The following is a 14,338-nucleotide window of genomic DNA, read 5'->3' as shown; positions in this document are numbered from 1 at the left end:
AAAACTTACTACCTACGGAGTGAGGGCTTTTGGTTGCCGGGCTACAGGCAGGCCGCAATCTGGTCCATCAGTATGGGCTTTGGGATTGTTGATCTGTCATTTCATTGCAGCAGTGTGGCAGGGCTAGTGGATGAAATACGGCCCTTGATACACCTACGCGCGCATAGGCGTATTGGTGTTCGGCCCACCAACACAGATGTTCCTCCGGCCCGCGGGATGACTGCTTTGGCTGGACCGGCTGTTTCGAATTAGCACATGTAAAGTGGGCCTGGTGACCTCCGTGGAGCAGATAGAGCCACGCGACCAGGTTGGCTCGTCATTCGCCTCTCTTTGCACACAAGCTCGGCGCGGCGGCTGCTATGTTATTTCAGAGAGGCGCACCGCGGTGGCGATTCCCCGCCGGCGAGATGTCGACCAACGGCCTCGACCTCGACGGGTATGTTCATGCTGCTTCAATGGTCTCCTACCCCAATCTTTGCCCCATCCGATTCGACGGCGTTTTGTGTTTTGGGAATGCCTTTACTGATCCTGCTAGATCTGATTGTAGGACGAGGGGAGCACACATCGCCGGATGGAATTGTACTGTGTTCCCAGTGAAATCCCAGGATTCCATGAGTGCGCCGGCTCTAGAGACGGAGAAGGCCGGCGAAGCTCAGGAAGCTGGAGATGGGCAGAGATACGAGGTGTGCTGTGTGCTCTGAAGCTACTAGCGGCTGGACAACGAGGTAAGATTTTCTGTTTCCTCTCATGCTTGATTCGCAGCTGATAAACTTAGAACTGCTTCTCCCATGATGCGTGTACATCAAAGTGATAGGTGTGTGTGAAGATCAATAGGGGTAGTTCAGGTTAGGATTTGTGCTGCTCTGGCTACGTATTTTTTGAGGTGCTGAAGATTAAGCATAATATTAGTTGATTGATGTTAGGTAATCTTTCATTATCTGCGCTAGGTGGATTACGATACAAGTGCATATGATTGGAGTGGCTTGTCGATTTTCTGTCTAACTTCTCGTTCACTGAAGTGGGCCGTTAGGGGTGCTGGTAAACAAGGAAAACATGTTCAGATTACTCGTTTCAGATTTGTGTGTTGCAAAAATATGGGTTACCTCCAGTTACCTCTAGTGGTAAATTCGGTTAGCTAGCAAGAAACTATGCAGCACCTTATGGGACAGTGTGGAATGGCTGTTTTATTGTATCAGTTGTCTGAGGTTTTGGTCTGATGGTGGGTGTGATTTGTCTTGTGGCCACAAGAACTGTTATTTTTTGGAATTAGCACGATGCTATAAACGTGGAGTAATTTATATATGTTCTGTTTTTTCGGAGCCGGATGATGTTATTTTGTAGATGGTATTGTTGGGAGACGGAAGATTTAATTATATATGGTACTGAAAACTGTATAGTTGATAGCTCAATGCTTGCCTTGGATTTATAGGCGAAAAGAAAACAAAAACTCTTTTTGCCTTTTTTTATATAGTTGTGTAATTAAGCGTGTTGGCCAGAGGAATGTTTGTTCATTTAGATCTATATTTGCATCGCTCGTGTCCTCGGAAAAAAATCTAATCATTTGGTGTTGTCTGTTGCGAGACACTGCTATAGGGTGAGGCTTGGCAAAGCACCTGACGAAATGTCGACAGACGACCTCGAGCTCGACGGGTATGTTCATTTTGCTTCAATGGTCTCCTTCCCCCATCTTTGCCGTATTGATTCGACGGCTTTCTTTTTGGGAATTCCTTTACTGATGGTGCTAGATTTGATTGTAGGAGGGGGGGAATGGGCAGAGATACGAGGTGTGCTCTGAAGCTACTCGCGGCTGGACAAGGAGGTAAGATTTTTTGTTTCCTCTCATGCTTGATTCGCAGCTGTTAAGCTTAAACTGCTTCTCCCATGATTGGTGTACATCCAAGTGATAGGTTGTGGGAAGATCAATAGGGATAGTTCATGTTCGGATGTGTGCTGGTTTGGCTACATTTTTGGAGTTGGAAAGTGTTGAAGTTTAAGCAGAACATTAGTTGATTGATGTTGGGTAATCTTTCATTCTCTGCGCTAGGTGGATTATGATACAAAAGTGGATATGATTGGAGTGGCTTGCCGATTTCTGTCTAACTTCTCGTTCAATGTCTTACTTTTCTGTTTTTTTTTATCTGCCGGCTCCGAGTTGTGGATGCAGAACATATCGCCTTGGCCCGTCCGGTGGAGTTGCAGGCTTCTCTTCGCATCGCCGGTGGGGAAGCCGTGCCAAGGAACCAGGCATTTGAAAAAATTGCAGATTTGTTCTACGGGCCAAGAAAAAATTGTGTGTAGATTTTGCCTGCAAGTATTGATTCTCATGTCAGTTATGTGAATGCATCTTGGACTGTTTCAATTCATGTATGTGCTGCCATGACTGAATGTGTATGTTCTTTTTTTTTTCTGTTGTTTCCAGCTGTTAATGGGCTTGACCGAATGGATTTGCAGTTGTCATTTGTTTTGATCAGTAGTGTGTCATTGTTTGTTCCTAGTTTTGGGAATTCTGCTTCATAAGTAACTCTACTGACATTTTTCTGAAGAACACCGCATGAAGTGTGTTCATGCCTTTTTTATGATTAAATGATAAGCTAACTTTAGCCAGTTTTCTGGTGATTAATATGTTAATTTCGGTAGATAACTAAGCTGTGTGGAGAAATAAATATCCTCCTTTGCCAACTTCTTGTAAATTAAATTAGTTGTAAAACTCATGTGACCCAATGTATTCATGATACGCTTGCGTGATCATTGAACCATGTCATGTTATTTGGCATAGTGGGACTTCGAATTTTGATGAAACTCATTGTTTCCATGACTTGTTGGTTGACTGGTCTATTCCAGTTCAGTACTCTGTTTGTCAAGGAGGATAAATGAATAAAATTTTGTTCCTGATCAGAACCATGTTGATATGGACTGTGTCCTGAACCCTGATGTAGAAGGTGTTTAATCCGATGCAATTTCCTATTGTTGCGATCCTATAGTATTGCCTTCTGGCCAATTCAGCAATTTCCCTGGTTGAAGCTGCTCAAGCTCTGTTTCTTTGGTTGTTGTTCCCTGTCAGCGATCCATTTGACTCACTAGAGCGTATGTTTGTAATTATTATAAAGGATTTGTACCGTTTGTGAACCATATCAAATTACTAAGTTGGGTGATGGGTATTCCAATTATGGTTGCTAGTTCTGTATGTAGAACATGATCTGTGTATTAGTCAAAACCAGCACATGCTGTGTGTTAGCTTAAGTTATTTTGTCAAAATGTGTCGATTTTTAAGGCAGTTATAGTAATAATGGTTTGTGTTGTCTCATCAGGGTGAGAGTGCGAAAAGTATATCTGGAGAATTTGGAGAGGGAGCCCTAACTGAAAAGGTGCTCTCGAACTGTCCATGAGGGTATTCGTTGGCAAGACGACCTAACTGCAAGCTGGTTGGTAAAGAGGGCTTGAGTGGGTAATTAAAAATATGACTTGGCTGTCAATGTAAGTCAGTCGATATCTCAATCATTTTTCGAGTTTGATTCAGTTGTGTTCTGCACGCTAATCTCTATGCAAAATCAAATACATGTGTATCCTGCATATGGTGATGGTACATTGAAATTAGGAGGTTATTAAGTGTCCAAATTTTTTCATGGCACAAATGTGTGACTATATATGCTTTCGATTGAAAAATGTTGTGTCAGCGATTGCTAATCACAAACAGGTTGTGGAAATGGATAAGCAATATGCATAGTCATATGTGAAAGTTAATATTGCCGATTGCGTAAAGGATCATTCGTTGGACTTTGTGGCTATCACTGAGTCGGGTAAACGTGATTTTCCAACGCGTGATCTGGACCACTTTTCATGCGGTTTTGATTACGAATGGCACGTCTTACTGCCGACCGGGAGGTCCGGGGGAATTTTGCTAGGTATTAACTCTACATACTTACAACTTTTGTCCACGTCAAAGGGGGAATATCATATTAAATTCCACCTTCGAAATAAGTCCGACAACTTCACCTGGAGTTTGGTGGCTGTATATGGCGCCGCTCAAGAGGAGTATAAGTCTGCATTTCTAAAAAAATTAGTCAACACCTGTCGAGACAATCCCCATCCCATGTTAATCGGGGGGGATTTTAATATCCTTCGATATCAACTGGAAAAAAACAATGATCGGTTTGACACTAGGTGGCCTTTCCTCTTTAATGCTGTTATTGACAGCCTGGACCTGAGGGAGATCACGATGTCTGGTCGTCAGTATACCTGGGCCAATAACCGATCGGTGCCAACCTTTAAAAAACTGGACCGGGTGCTAGTTACCATTGATTGGGAATATAAATATCCCCTAGCCTCGGTTCGGGCACTAGAAAGAATTGAGGTCTTATCGGAACACGCCCCGTTGCTAGCCGATTTTGGTCAACCAATCCCATGTTCTAACCGTCACCAGTTTTAATTTGAACTGGGATGGCTCACTAGAGAGGGATTTCATGAGCTGGTTAAGAAGGTGTGGGCGCGCCAGCCTCGCGGTAACACACCCATTCAACGATGGAATAATCGAATCCACGCCTTGCGTCGATTCCTCCGAGGATGGTCCAAACATACCGCTGGCATTTACAAAAAAGAAAAATTGCGATTGTCTACCTTAATTGATGCCCTTGATAAAATAGTGGAGGTGAGGCCTCTTTCTGCTGTTAGATTGAACAAAAAAAAAGTAATCTTAACGAGCAAATTGCTCGCTTACTACGCGAGGAAGAGATTAAATGGTACCAACGTAGCAAGGAGGACTCGCTGGTGCAAGGTGATGATAATACGAAATACTTTCAAATGCTAGCCAATGGCAGACATAGAAAGAAGCGTATATTCTCCCTTGACCAGGAGGAAGGTCGAATTGAGGGGGACGTACCACTTAGAAATTTTATCACTAAGTATTACAAAGACCTTTTTGGGCCTTCAGCTGAAACTAATTTTCAGTTGGACGAATCTGTTACTCATGACATTACTCAAGTTACAGACGCGGAAAATGAATTCCTAACCTCTCTGTTTTCAGAGGAGGAAATTCGAACTGCTGTGTTCCAGATGGAACACAACAAGGCGCCGGGACTGGATGGCTTCTCCGCAGAGTTCTATCAATGCTTTTGGGACGTGATTAAGGCAGACTTGGTTCAGTTGTTTAACCAACTGCATTCCGAGGACCTTGATATTGCTCGTTTAAACTTTGGGGAAATTATCCTATTGCCTAAGATTAAGGAGGCTAGTCGTATTCAACAATATCGACCGATTTGTCTCCTAAATGTTAGTTTTAAAATTTTTACGAAGGTAGCGACTAATCGGTTGAATGGTGTAGCTGATCATGTCGTAAAACCCACTCAAACAACATTTATGCAAGGACGAAACATATTAGATGGAGTGGTCGTCCTGCATGAAATTGTTCATGAGCTGCACCGGAAAAAGTTGAACGGTGTCATTCTTAAAATTGATTTTGAAAAAGCATACGACAAAGTTAAGTGACCCTTCCTGTTGCAAACTTTGCGCATGAAGGGGTTTTCACAAAAATGGTGTCGCTGGGTAGAGAGCTTTGTCTCTGGAGGTAGTGTGGCCATAAAAGTTAACAATGACGTTGGCAACTATTTTCAGACACGGAAGGGGCTTCGTCAAGGCGACCCCGCATCTCCCATCCTATTTAACATAGTCGCTGACATGCTAGCTACCCTTGTTGAGCGGGCTAAGCTGGATGGTCAAATAAGTGGTCATCCCACTCTTGGTAGAAGATGGACTATCTATTCTACAATATGCGGATGACACGATACTATTCATGGATCATGATCTAGATAAGGCTAGAAATCTCAAGCTGCTCTTATGTGCTTTCGAGGAACTTTCTGGTCTCAAAATTAATTTTCATAAAAGCGAACTTTTTTACTTTGGTGATGCTGCAGAATCAGCACCCGAATATGCTGAGATTTTCGGATGCCAGCTTGGGCAGTTTCCGATTCGGTATCTGGGTATTCCCATACACTATCGCCGTTTAACTATCGCTGACTGGAGGCATGTGGAAGAGAGACTGGAGAAACGATTAGCCAGTTGAAAGGCCAAACTCTTGTCTTATGGGGGCCGACTGATCTTGATCAATTCCGTCCTAAGCAACATGGTTTTATATATGTTGTCATTCTTCCACCTGTCGAAAGGGGTTCTACAGCGGCTAGATTACTTTAGATCCAGCTTTTTTTGGCAGTCTGGTAACGAAACCAAAAAATATCGACTTGCTAGGTCAAGCGTATTATGCAGACCTAAAAGTCAGGGGGGTCTGGGTATCCAAGACCTTGAGATTAAAAACATCGCTCTTCTTAGCAAGTGGGTTTATAAACTACTCACTGAGAATGGAGTATGGCAGGAAATCATTCGCAACAAGTATGTGGGATCCAATGCCATTTCTCAAATTCATTGGAAACCTGGGGATTCACATTTTTGGAGTGGTGTCATGAAGGTCAAGGAATTCTTCTTTCAATTTGGGACCTTCTCGGTTAGGGATGGTTCTCAGGTTCGTTTCTGGGAGGATACCTGGTTAGGGAACAACTCACTAATGGTGCAATATCCGAGCTTATACCGGATCGTTAGACATAAATTCGTCACGATCAAACAAGTCTTCGGACAAGAAAATCCCGATATTTCTTTTCATAGGGATCTTTTGGGCACTCGTCTGGCAGCATGGAATGAATTACTCACTCGCCTGGAGGACATTCAACTGTCATATGAGCCGGACACTTTTCGATGGAACTTGCATCAGAATGGCAAATTTTCGGTCAAATCCATGTATGATGCAATGGTTCATTGTGATGTTCCAGTTGATAATAGGAAATTGTGGAAGCTAAAAATTCCTCTAAGAGTGAAGATTTTCCTCTGGTTTCTAAACAAAGGAGTCATCCTAACCAGAGATAACCTGGCACGACGAAACTGGCATGGGTCCAAGACATGTGTCTTTTGCCAACATGACGAGACTATTAAACACTTATTTTTCGAGTGTAAGTTTGCTCGGACAGTTTGGGCCATGGTCCAAGTAGCTTCGAATTTATACCCACCATGTAGTGTACGAAATATGTTCGGCAACTGGTTGCGGGGTACTGATAAACAATTTTCTGCACATATTCTTGTGGGAGCGGCGGCCTTATGCTGGGCAATGTGGCTTATCAGGAATGACGTGGTTTTTAACAATAAATGTGTCAAATCTCCTATGCAGAAACCGGAGGACAAGGACCTTTTTATGATGGCGTCTACACGGCTGGAGCGTACGGCCAGGGAGGTTTTCTACCCACATGGATGGCGGTGTGATTTACGGATAGGGTCTACCGCTTCTTAGGCTGGACAAGATTTATTGCTTGCCTTTGTATCGAATAATTTTTTTAGACTGCTTTGTACTTTTTGGCTGTGTGCATCTAGCTATGCAAAGGTCGGACTTTCTTTCAATACGATTGTATCATCTCGATATATCTATTCAATGAAAAGTCCTTTATAAAAAAAAACTATTAGGTATTTGTCAGTAAATACCCGTTAACTATCTTGCTATCATTACGTACACACTGATGCGAAAGTCTTCGTCCTGTTTACTCTCTAATCCAATATTGTAATCGGGAGAGCGGTTAACTTTATTTGCCAGATTAAACATAGAAGTTTTCACACTAACGGGCAGAACTTGGGGAGTGCAGCCGCAAAAAACAAATTAATCTGGATGCGCTTAATCAATAGGGGCTAATGAAGAACAATCTTAACAGTCAGCTGGCCAGCATTGCTCCACGATTCCTCTCGTCGAACTTGTGGCCAGCCATGGAAACTACTGTGCATGGCCATGCACTCAGCTCGACGCGGTGTGCATACATGTCAGACCAAGTGGTCGAAGTCTAGATTCGTTTGCATGTGGTGGGACCTACCTGGCTGCCACCAAAGTGAAGCGCTAATGCAAATCGGCCATTATACATGAACATGGCGTGATTAGTCAAGACTAAAACTGGTAGATCTATTGCATTCACCATTAGCACGCACATGTGGCAAGCTGTTCGGAATTTCTAGCGAGTACAACAGATTAAAAAGCGGTAATGTTTTTTAAACACAAACGGCAGCGTAACCGTTTAGTGGAATGTGTATTCGCTGGTCGCCGGTGCTCCACGTCCGCAATTGACCAGCTAGTGGTCTTCGCTGGCCAACGATCCTCCACGGCATGCATGCACACGAGCGTACAGAGTCGCCACGCACAAGGACGCACAGGTCTACAGCTCCTACAGCAGTGCGTACATGTCAGGGGCACGTCTGAGCCTAGATGCCTTTGCATGTGCGTGGGGCCTCTCTGGTTCAATACGGGGCAAAAATAAATCCAATACATGCCATATACTCTGACAGCGCGGATCCCTGTGGTGGTCCGACGGGTGAGATTCCGGCCTGCCTGCAGCGCGGCCACCATTGGCATTTTTCGACTACCTACGATCTTTATCTGGGTATGCATATGATCTAGATACATCATGAGAAATGAAGAGGTGCAAAGAAACATGATTATGGTAATAGGATATATCAGACCAACTGACGGGCGGCATGGAGCGAAGATATCCCCATTCAACTCTCCTTAATTTCAGCCTTGGAGGCAGCTCTTTCAGTATCAGGACCTCATCTCCCAATGATGCTATGAAGTAGTCCACATCAAATATATCTCAGAACTCACTGTAGGCAGAGCAACAGAAAAGGATAAGACAGAGGCTATCCTTAACTGAATTGTTAAGAATTGCAGTGACTACAGAAAGAAGTTCCGAGGCTATCCTTAACTGAATTGAAGAATACGGATCTCAAAGCAATGTTGAAGGGCTGAAGATAAGAGGTTCCATGTAGCTCGACCTAAAGAGGAACTTTACCCAGAAAGAGTTGCTGACCTAGAATCAGCCCAAAATAAAGTTTTGTCCCACTTCGGCATGATGAGTGACATTTAAGTATCTCGCATCTGATTTAACAGTGGAATATTGATGGTTCAGCATTAGTATTTGAACAGCAGCGATGGCTCAGAAATATAGACAGCGCAGTAGATGCATTGTGATCGTCACAAGCTGTACTTACAGCAGCGGCGCGCATCTGATTGAGACCGCCATTGCAGGACACCAACAGATAGCCATTGTTCTTGTAGATTCCTGAAAATAGAACCGATAAGAAAGATCAAATGGCGGTAGAGACTGCAACAGGTTACTACGGAATCCTTGACCAAATCGACCCGGCATGAACTGATCGATCCAAAAAATAGGTGCTAAACCAACCAAAAGCTCGCAGGGAAGGCGACGAATGGAAAGGGGGAAGCATTAATGGAATCCCAAATATTCCTGAGCAAAGAAGGAAGGGAAGCCGCCTGATTCGCAGGTATTCCTAACCAAAGGAAGGGAAGAAGAGGGGATCAAAAGAAGCAGGAATTGACCGTCTATTTTCCCTCAAGTGAGCCTTCTCCCTCCCGAGCGAACGGCCAGAGTCCTTCCCGAGCGCGACAGGTAGGGTTCCTAGCCGCCGCCGTCGGTACTTTCTTCTCTAGCAGTGTGGCTCATTGCCTGGTAGATTAAGAACTGTAGTGCTGGTGTGGCACTGGTTTCGGCCGGTCACCTCGCCAACCGTCTGATCGGGACACAGTGACAGAGCAGCCGTTCGATCGAACCCCATCGTCGTCCTCCTTTGTCAATCTCTCCTCGAAAAAAGCTGCTTCCACTCGGCCGTTCCTCGCGGCAGCACGCGGCGACGAAGGAAGAGAGGGGCGCTCGGCGAACTCCGGTGAGAGACCTCGCCGGCGATAACCAGCAGCCGCCCTCGATGCAGCCCTCGCGTCCTGCTCTTTTAGTTCTTCAGAGTATGCTAGGGTCTTTGTTCTTTGAAAAATTATGGAAGCATACTAGTACTATATATCTTTTATTTGTAGATGATGAAAATATACAAGGTTGATTAGGAACTTGCTTTGCAAGACCATATGCTAGTGTTTTCCTAGTATCCATGTCTTTAATTAAATGATGTTTATTTTTAAAATTTATTCTGAACTTGGACCCGTGTATCAGGCACTTGTTCTATGCAAAATATTGTTAAATATTTTCTTGTTTGAGGTTTCGTAGTTATGTTGATGCAGTGTATTGTTTGTGAACAAAACGTCAAGCATCTAAGTTTATTGTTTGTTTCTTTTTCTTTTAGCTATACTAAATTTTTATGTAAAAATTATTCTGTTGAACTTTGGATGTCAACTCACTAGTAGAAAAAGGGTCAAATGTGAAGCACATTAGTGCCGGTTTAATTTTGAGCCGGCACTAATGTGTCCATTAGTGCCGGTTCCAACGGCTAGGCGGGCGGAGATCATTAGTACCGGTTCGTGAGCAACCTTTTGTACCGGTTCGTGTCACGAACCGGTACTAATGATGCTGCGTCAGGCTGTGGTCAGGCTGTGGCCCCACGGGCACCTTTAGTACCAGTTCGTGCCATGAACCGGTACTATAGTTTCTTAGTAAGCTGTTTTTTAGTCCCACCTCGCGAAGAGAGAGGCACTAGGAGCGGTTTATAAGCCCGGAGTGCAGAGACGATGAAGGAGAGGCGCAATGCTCATCTGCACGTTGCTTAGCTTTAAGCCTTTAGAAATAGTGTAGACTGCACGGAGCTATGTGCAGTGCAGTTTGCACTATTCCAAAAGGCTTGAAGCTAATTAATGAGCATTGTGCCTCTTTTATCTTTAATAACTTATTACAACTCCGGACTTCTTGTGTTACGGCAAAAACTGGACGCACTTCGTGTACAAACTGGACAATCTCTTTCGAAGTATCAGGGTTTCTGACGAGAACTCATCTGTTAAATGGGCACTTCATTTTTTTAAACTTATTACAACTCCAGACTTTATTGCGTTCCGTACACATCATTCAAAGCGACATCATCAATTTCCAACACGTTCCGACATCATTTGCTGTTTTTCAGTCATTTGAACTCCAGCCTATTTTTGCATTCAATATGCATCATTCAAAGCGACGTCATCAATTTCCAACACGTTCTGACATCATTTGCTGTTTTCAGTCATTTACCGATTTGTTTAGGGAGCTAAATGACGGTGAAATTGAAAATCACTACAAAATGAACTCTGAAAATGTTGGAACTTGGCATGGTATCATCATTTCGCCCGCATAGCATGTGCAAAAGAGTAGAGAGGGTCACGGCGAAAACTGGACGCACCTCGTGTACAAACTTGACAATCTCTTTCGGAGTATCAGGGTTTCGGACGAGAACTCATCTGTTACACAGGCACTTCAATGTTTTTTAAACTTATTTGAACTCCAGACTATTTTTGCGTTCAGTATGCATTATTCAAAGCGACGTCATCAATTTCCAACACATTCTGACACTATTTGCTGTTTTTCAGTCATTTACCGATTTGTTTAGGGAGCTAAATGACGGTGAAATTGAAAATCACTACAAAATGAACTCTGAAAATGTTGGAACTTGGCATGGTATCATCATTTCCCCCGCATAGCATGTGCAAAAGAGTAGAGAGGGTCACGGCGAAAACTGGACGCACCTCGTGTACAAACTTGACAATCTTTTTCGGAGTATCAGGGTTTCGGACGAGAACTCATCTGTTACACGGGCCCTTCAATGTTTTTTAAACTTATTTGAACTCCAGCCTATTTTTACGTTCAGTATGCATCATTCAAAGCGACGTCATCAATTTCCAACACGTTCTGACATCATTTGCTGTTTTTCAGTCATTTACCGCTTTGTTTAGAGAGCTAAATGACGGTGAAATTGAAAATCACTACAAAATGAACTCTGAAAACGTTGGAACTTGGCATGGTATCATCATTTCGCCCGCATAGCATGTGCAAAAGAGTAGAGAGGGTCACGGCGAAAACTGGACGCACCTCATGTACAAACTGGACAATCTCTTTCGGAGCATCACGGTTTCGGACGAGAACTCATCTGTTACACGGGTACTTTAATGTTTTTTAAACTTATTTGAACTCCAGCCTATTTTTGCGTTCAGTATGCATTATTCAAAGCGACGTCATCAATTTCCAACACGTTCTGACATCATTTGCTGTTTTTCAGTCATTTACCGATTTGTTTAGAGAGCTAAATGACGGTGAAATTGAAAATCACTACAAAATGAATAGCGAAAAGTAAATAATGCAGAAAAGAAAAAACTATATAATTTTTTTTATATTCACAAAGAAACTAAATACAGCAAAAAAAATTACTCGGAAATAAATAGAAGAAAATTATATAAAAAATTGTTGGGGCGCTGCCCGCTGGGCCTGCCAACCCTAGGGTTTGCAAATACAGGCCCGGAAGGGCTAGAAGGCTCAACGGGCAGCGCGCCAAAGTTAGGCCCAGAAGCCTGCTATAGAGAGGAGTTCGAGACAGCAGCCGCGCCGGGGCTTTTAAACTGGTGCGGGCGCCCCTCGGCTAGCGAGGTGGGACTAAACTTGCCCGCACCGCTCCTGCGCTAGCGCACACCTTTAGTACCGGGTCGTGGCTCCAACCGGTACTAAAGGGGGGCCTTTAGTACCGGTTGGAGCCACAAACCGGTACTAAAGGGGGCAGTTTCCCGCCCCTTCGCCTAACGAAAATTGGCCTTTAGTATCGGTTGGTGGCTCCAACCGGTACTAAAGGCCCCTCCTATATATATGGCACTTACGAAAAATTCAGTTTCATCGACCACCACTTCTTCTCCAACTACTTCGCGCGACATCGCCGCCCCCGCCGCGCGCCGTCGCCCCCGCCGCCCGTCGTCGCCTTCACCGCCGTCGCCCTCACCGCCCGTCGTCGCCATCACCGCCGTCGCCGTCACCGCCGTCGCCCCCGCCACCAGTCGCCGCCGCCCCGTACCACGTCGCCGTCTCGATCGCACCGTTGCCCCCGGCCTGCCGCTCGTAGTCGCGCCGTCCCCGTCGCATCGCCGTCTCGCGCCGCCGCCCATATGCCGCCGCCCCCTGCTCGTACACACACACACATACACACACATATTGTTTTTACTTATTTTCTGTTTTCTGTTATTTAGATTAATGTTAGATAAATTACGTAGATAAGAATGTTAGAATGTTAATGTTAGATGAATTATATGGAAAAGATGTTAAATATTAATGTCAATTTTAGATGAATTAGCTAGATATTAATTAGGTATATATATGAGATTTGAACTAGTTGAATTAATATAACTAGTTTATTTTTAGTATTAAAATTAATAGAACAAGTTTATTTTTAGTAAGAAAATTTAGGTATATGAGATTATTTAAACTAGTTGAATTAATATAACTAGTTTATTTTTAGTAAATGCTTAGTTGAACTAGTTGAATTAGTAGAACTAGTTTATTTTTAGTAACAAAATTTAGGTATATGAGATTTGATGATCTAATTAAAATATTACTATATATATAGCTACTTTATATATTTTAGTAAGAAAATTAATAGAACTAGTTTATTTTTAGTAAATTCTTAGTGAATTAATAGAACTAGTTTATTTTTAGTAAGAAAATTTAGATATCTGAGATTTGATGATCTAATTAAAATATTACTATATGGAACTAGCTACTTTATTTTAGTAAAAAAATTAATAGAACACGTTTATTTTTATTAAATGCTTAGTTGAATTAGTTGAATTAATAGAACTAGTTGAACTAATAGAAGTAGTTGAATTAGTTGAATTAATAGAACTAGTAAGTGTTTAATGTTTCACCTATATGAACATAGGAAATGTCGTCTGACGACGAAAAATATTTCATTAAGTGTGAATTTTGTGAAGACCAGCGCGGTCCGTGCGACAGAAATTTCCTTGTTGATGATAGGCACTTCAGCATCAAGCTGGATGAGACCTTCGAAGTGGATATAGTAAGTCACAACGACAAGTCTTTTTTTCGTAATTAAGCATGACTTATATATGCTTCATTTGCTTCAACTTATAATTTTAAATTTTCACTATTCTACTAGCGCATCCCCTGCCATGCAAGAATTTTTGTCTTGGATAAGATAGGTTTCAATGCTATGGAAACTATGGAGGTAAAGAGAGTTTACCTGAAGACCGAGCATGCTGGTTATGAAGGAAATATGCCCTAGAGGCAATAATAAAGTTATTATTTATTTCCTTATATCATGATAAATGTTTATTATTCATGCTAGAATTGTATTAACCGGAAACATAATACTTGTGTGAATACATAGACAAACAGAGTGTCACTAGTATGCCTCTACTTGACTAGCTCGTTGATCAAAGATGGTTATGTTTCCTAGCCATAGAAATGAGTTGTCATTTGATTAACGGGATCACATCATTAGGAGAATGATGTGATTGACTTGACCCATTCCGTTAGCTTAGCACTCGATCGTTTAGTATATT

At 42.8% G+C, this 14,338-nt stretch overlaps 1 protein-coding gene across 9 annotated transcripts; it reads left to right on the top strand.

Moving 5' to 3' along the window:
- Positions 1 to 218: 218 nt before the first annotated feature.
- On the top strand, positions 219 to 7,409 carry LOC123077534 (uncharacterized). 9 transcript variants are annotated; one of them, XR_006436683.1, is made up of 6 exons: positions 220 to 436; positions 548 to 725; positions 1,594 to 1,650; positions 1,758 to 1,819; positions 2,165 to 2,329; positions 3,309 to 3,623. XR_006436683.1 is itself a non-coding variant. In XM_044499814.1 (6 exons), exons 2-6 carry the CDS (start codon positions 667 to 669, stop codon positions 3,311 to 3,313), a joined length of 309 nt encoding a protein of 102 aa, XP_044355749.1. In that variant the 5' UTR covers positions 222 to 436; positions 548 to 666; the 3' UTR covers positions 3,314 to 3,623. The 9 variants fall into 9 exon arrangements, 2 of the variants coding, with proteins under 2 accessions (XP_044355748.1, XP_044355749.1); XM_044499814.1 differs by having other exon boundaries at positions 222 to 436; positions 2,165 to 2,290; XR_006436681.1 differs by adding an exon at positions 7,205 to 7,409 and having other exon boundaries at positions 242 to 436; positions 1,758 to 2,364; positions 3,309 to 3,474.
- Positions 7,410 to 14,338: the final 6,929 nt, after the last annotated feature.

The sequence above is a fragment of the Triticum aestivum genome, chromosome 3D (genome assembly GCF_018294505.1).
Source record: "Triticum aestivum cultivar Chinese Spring chromosome 3D, IWGSC CS RefSeq v2.1, whole genome shotgun sequence".
NCBI classification, from domain to species: Eukaryota; Viridiplantae; Streptophyta; class Magnoliopsida; order Poales; family Poaceae; genus Triticum; species Triticum aestivum.
This window is presented reverse-complemented; position numbering and strand designations above follow the sequence as displayed.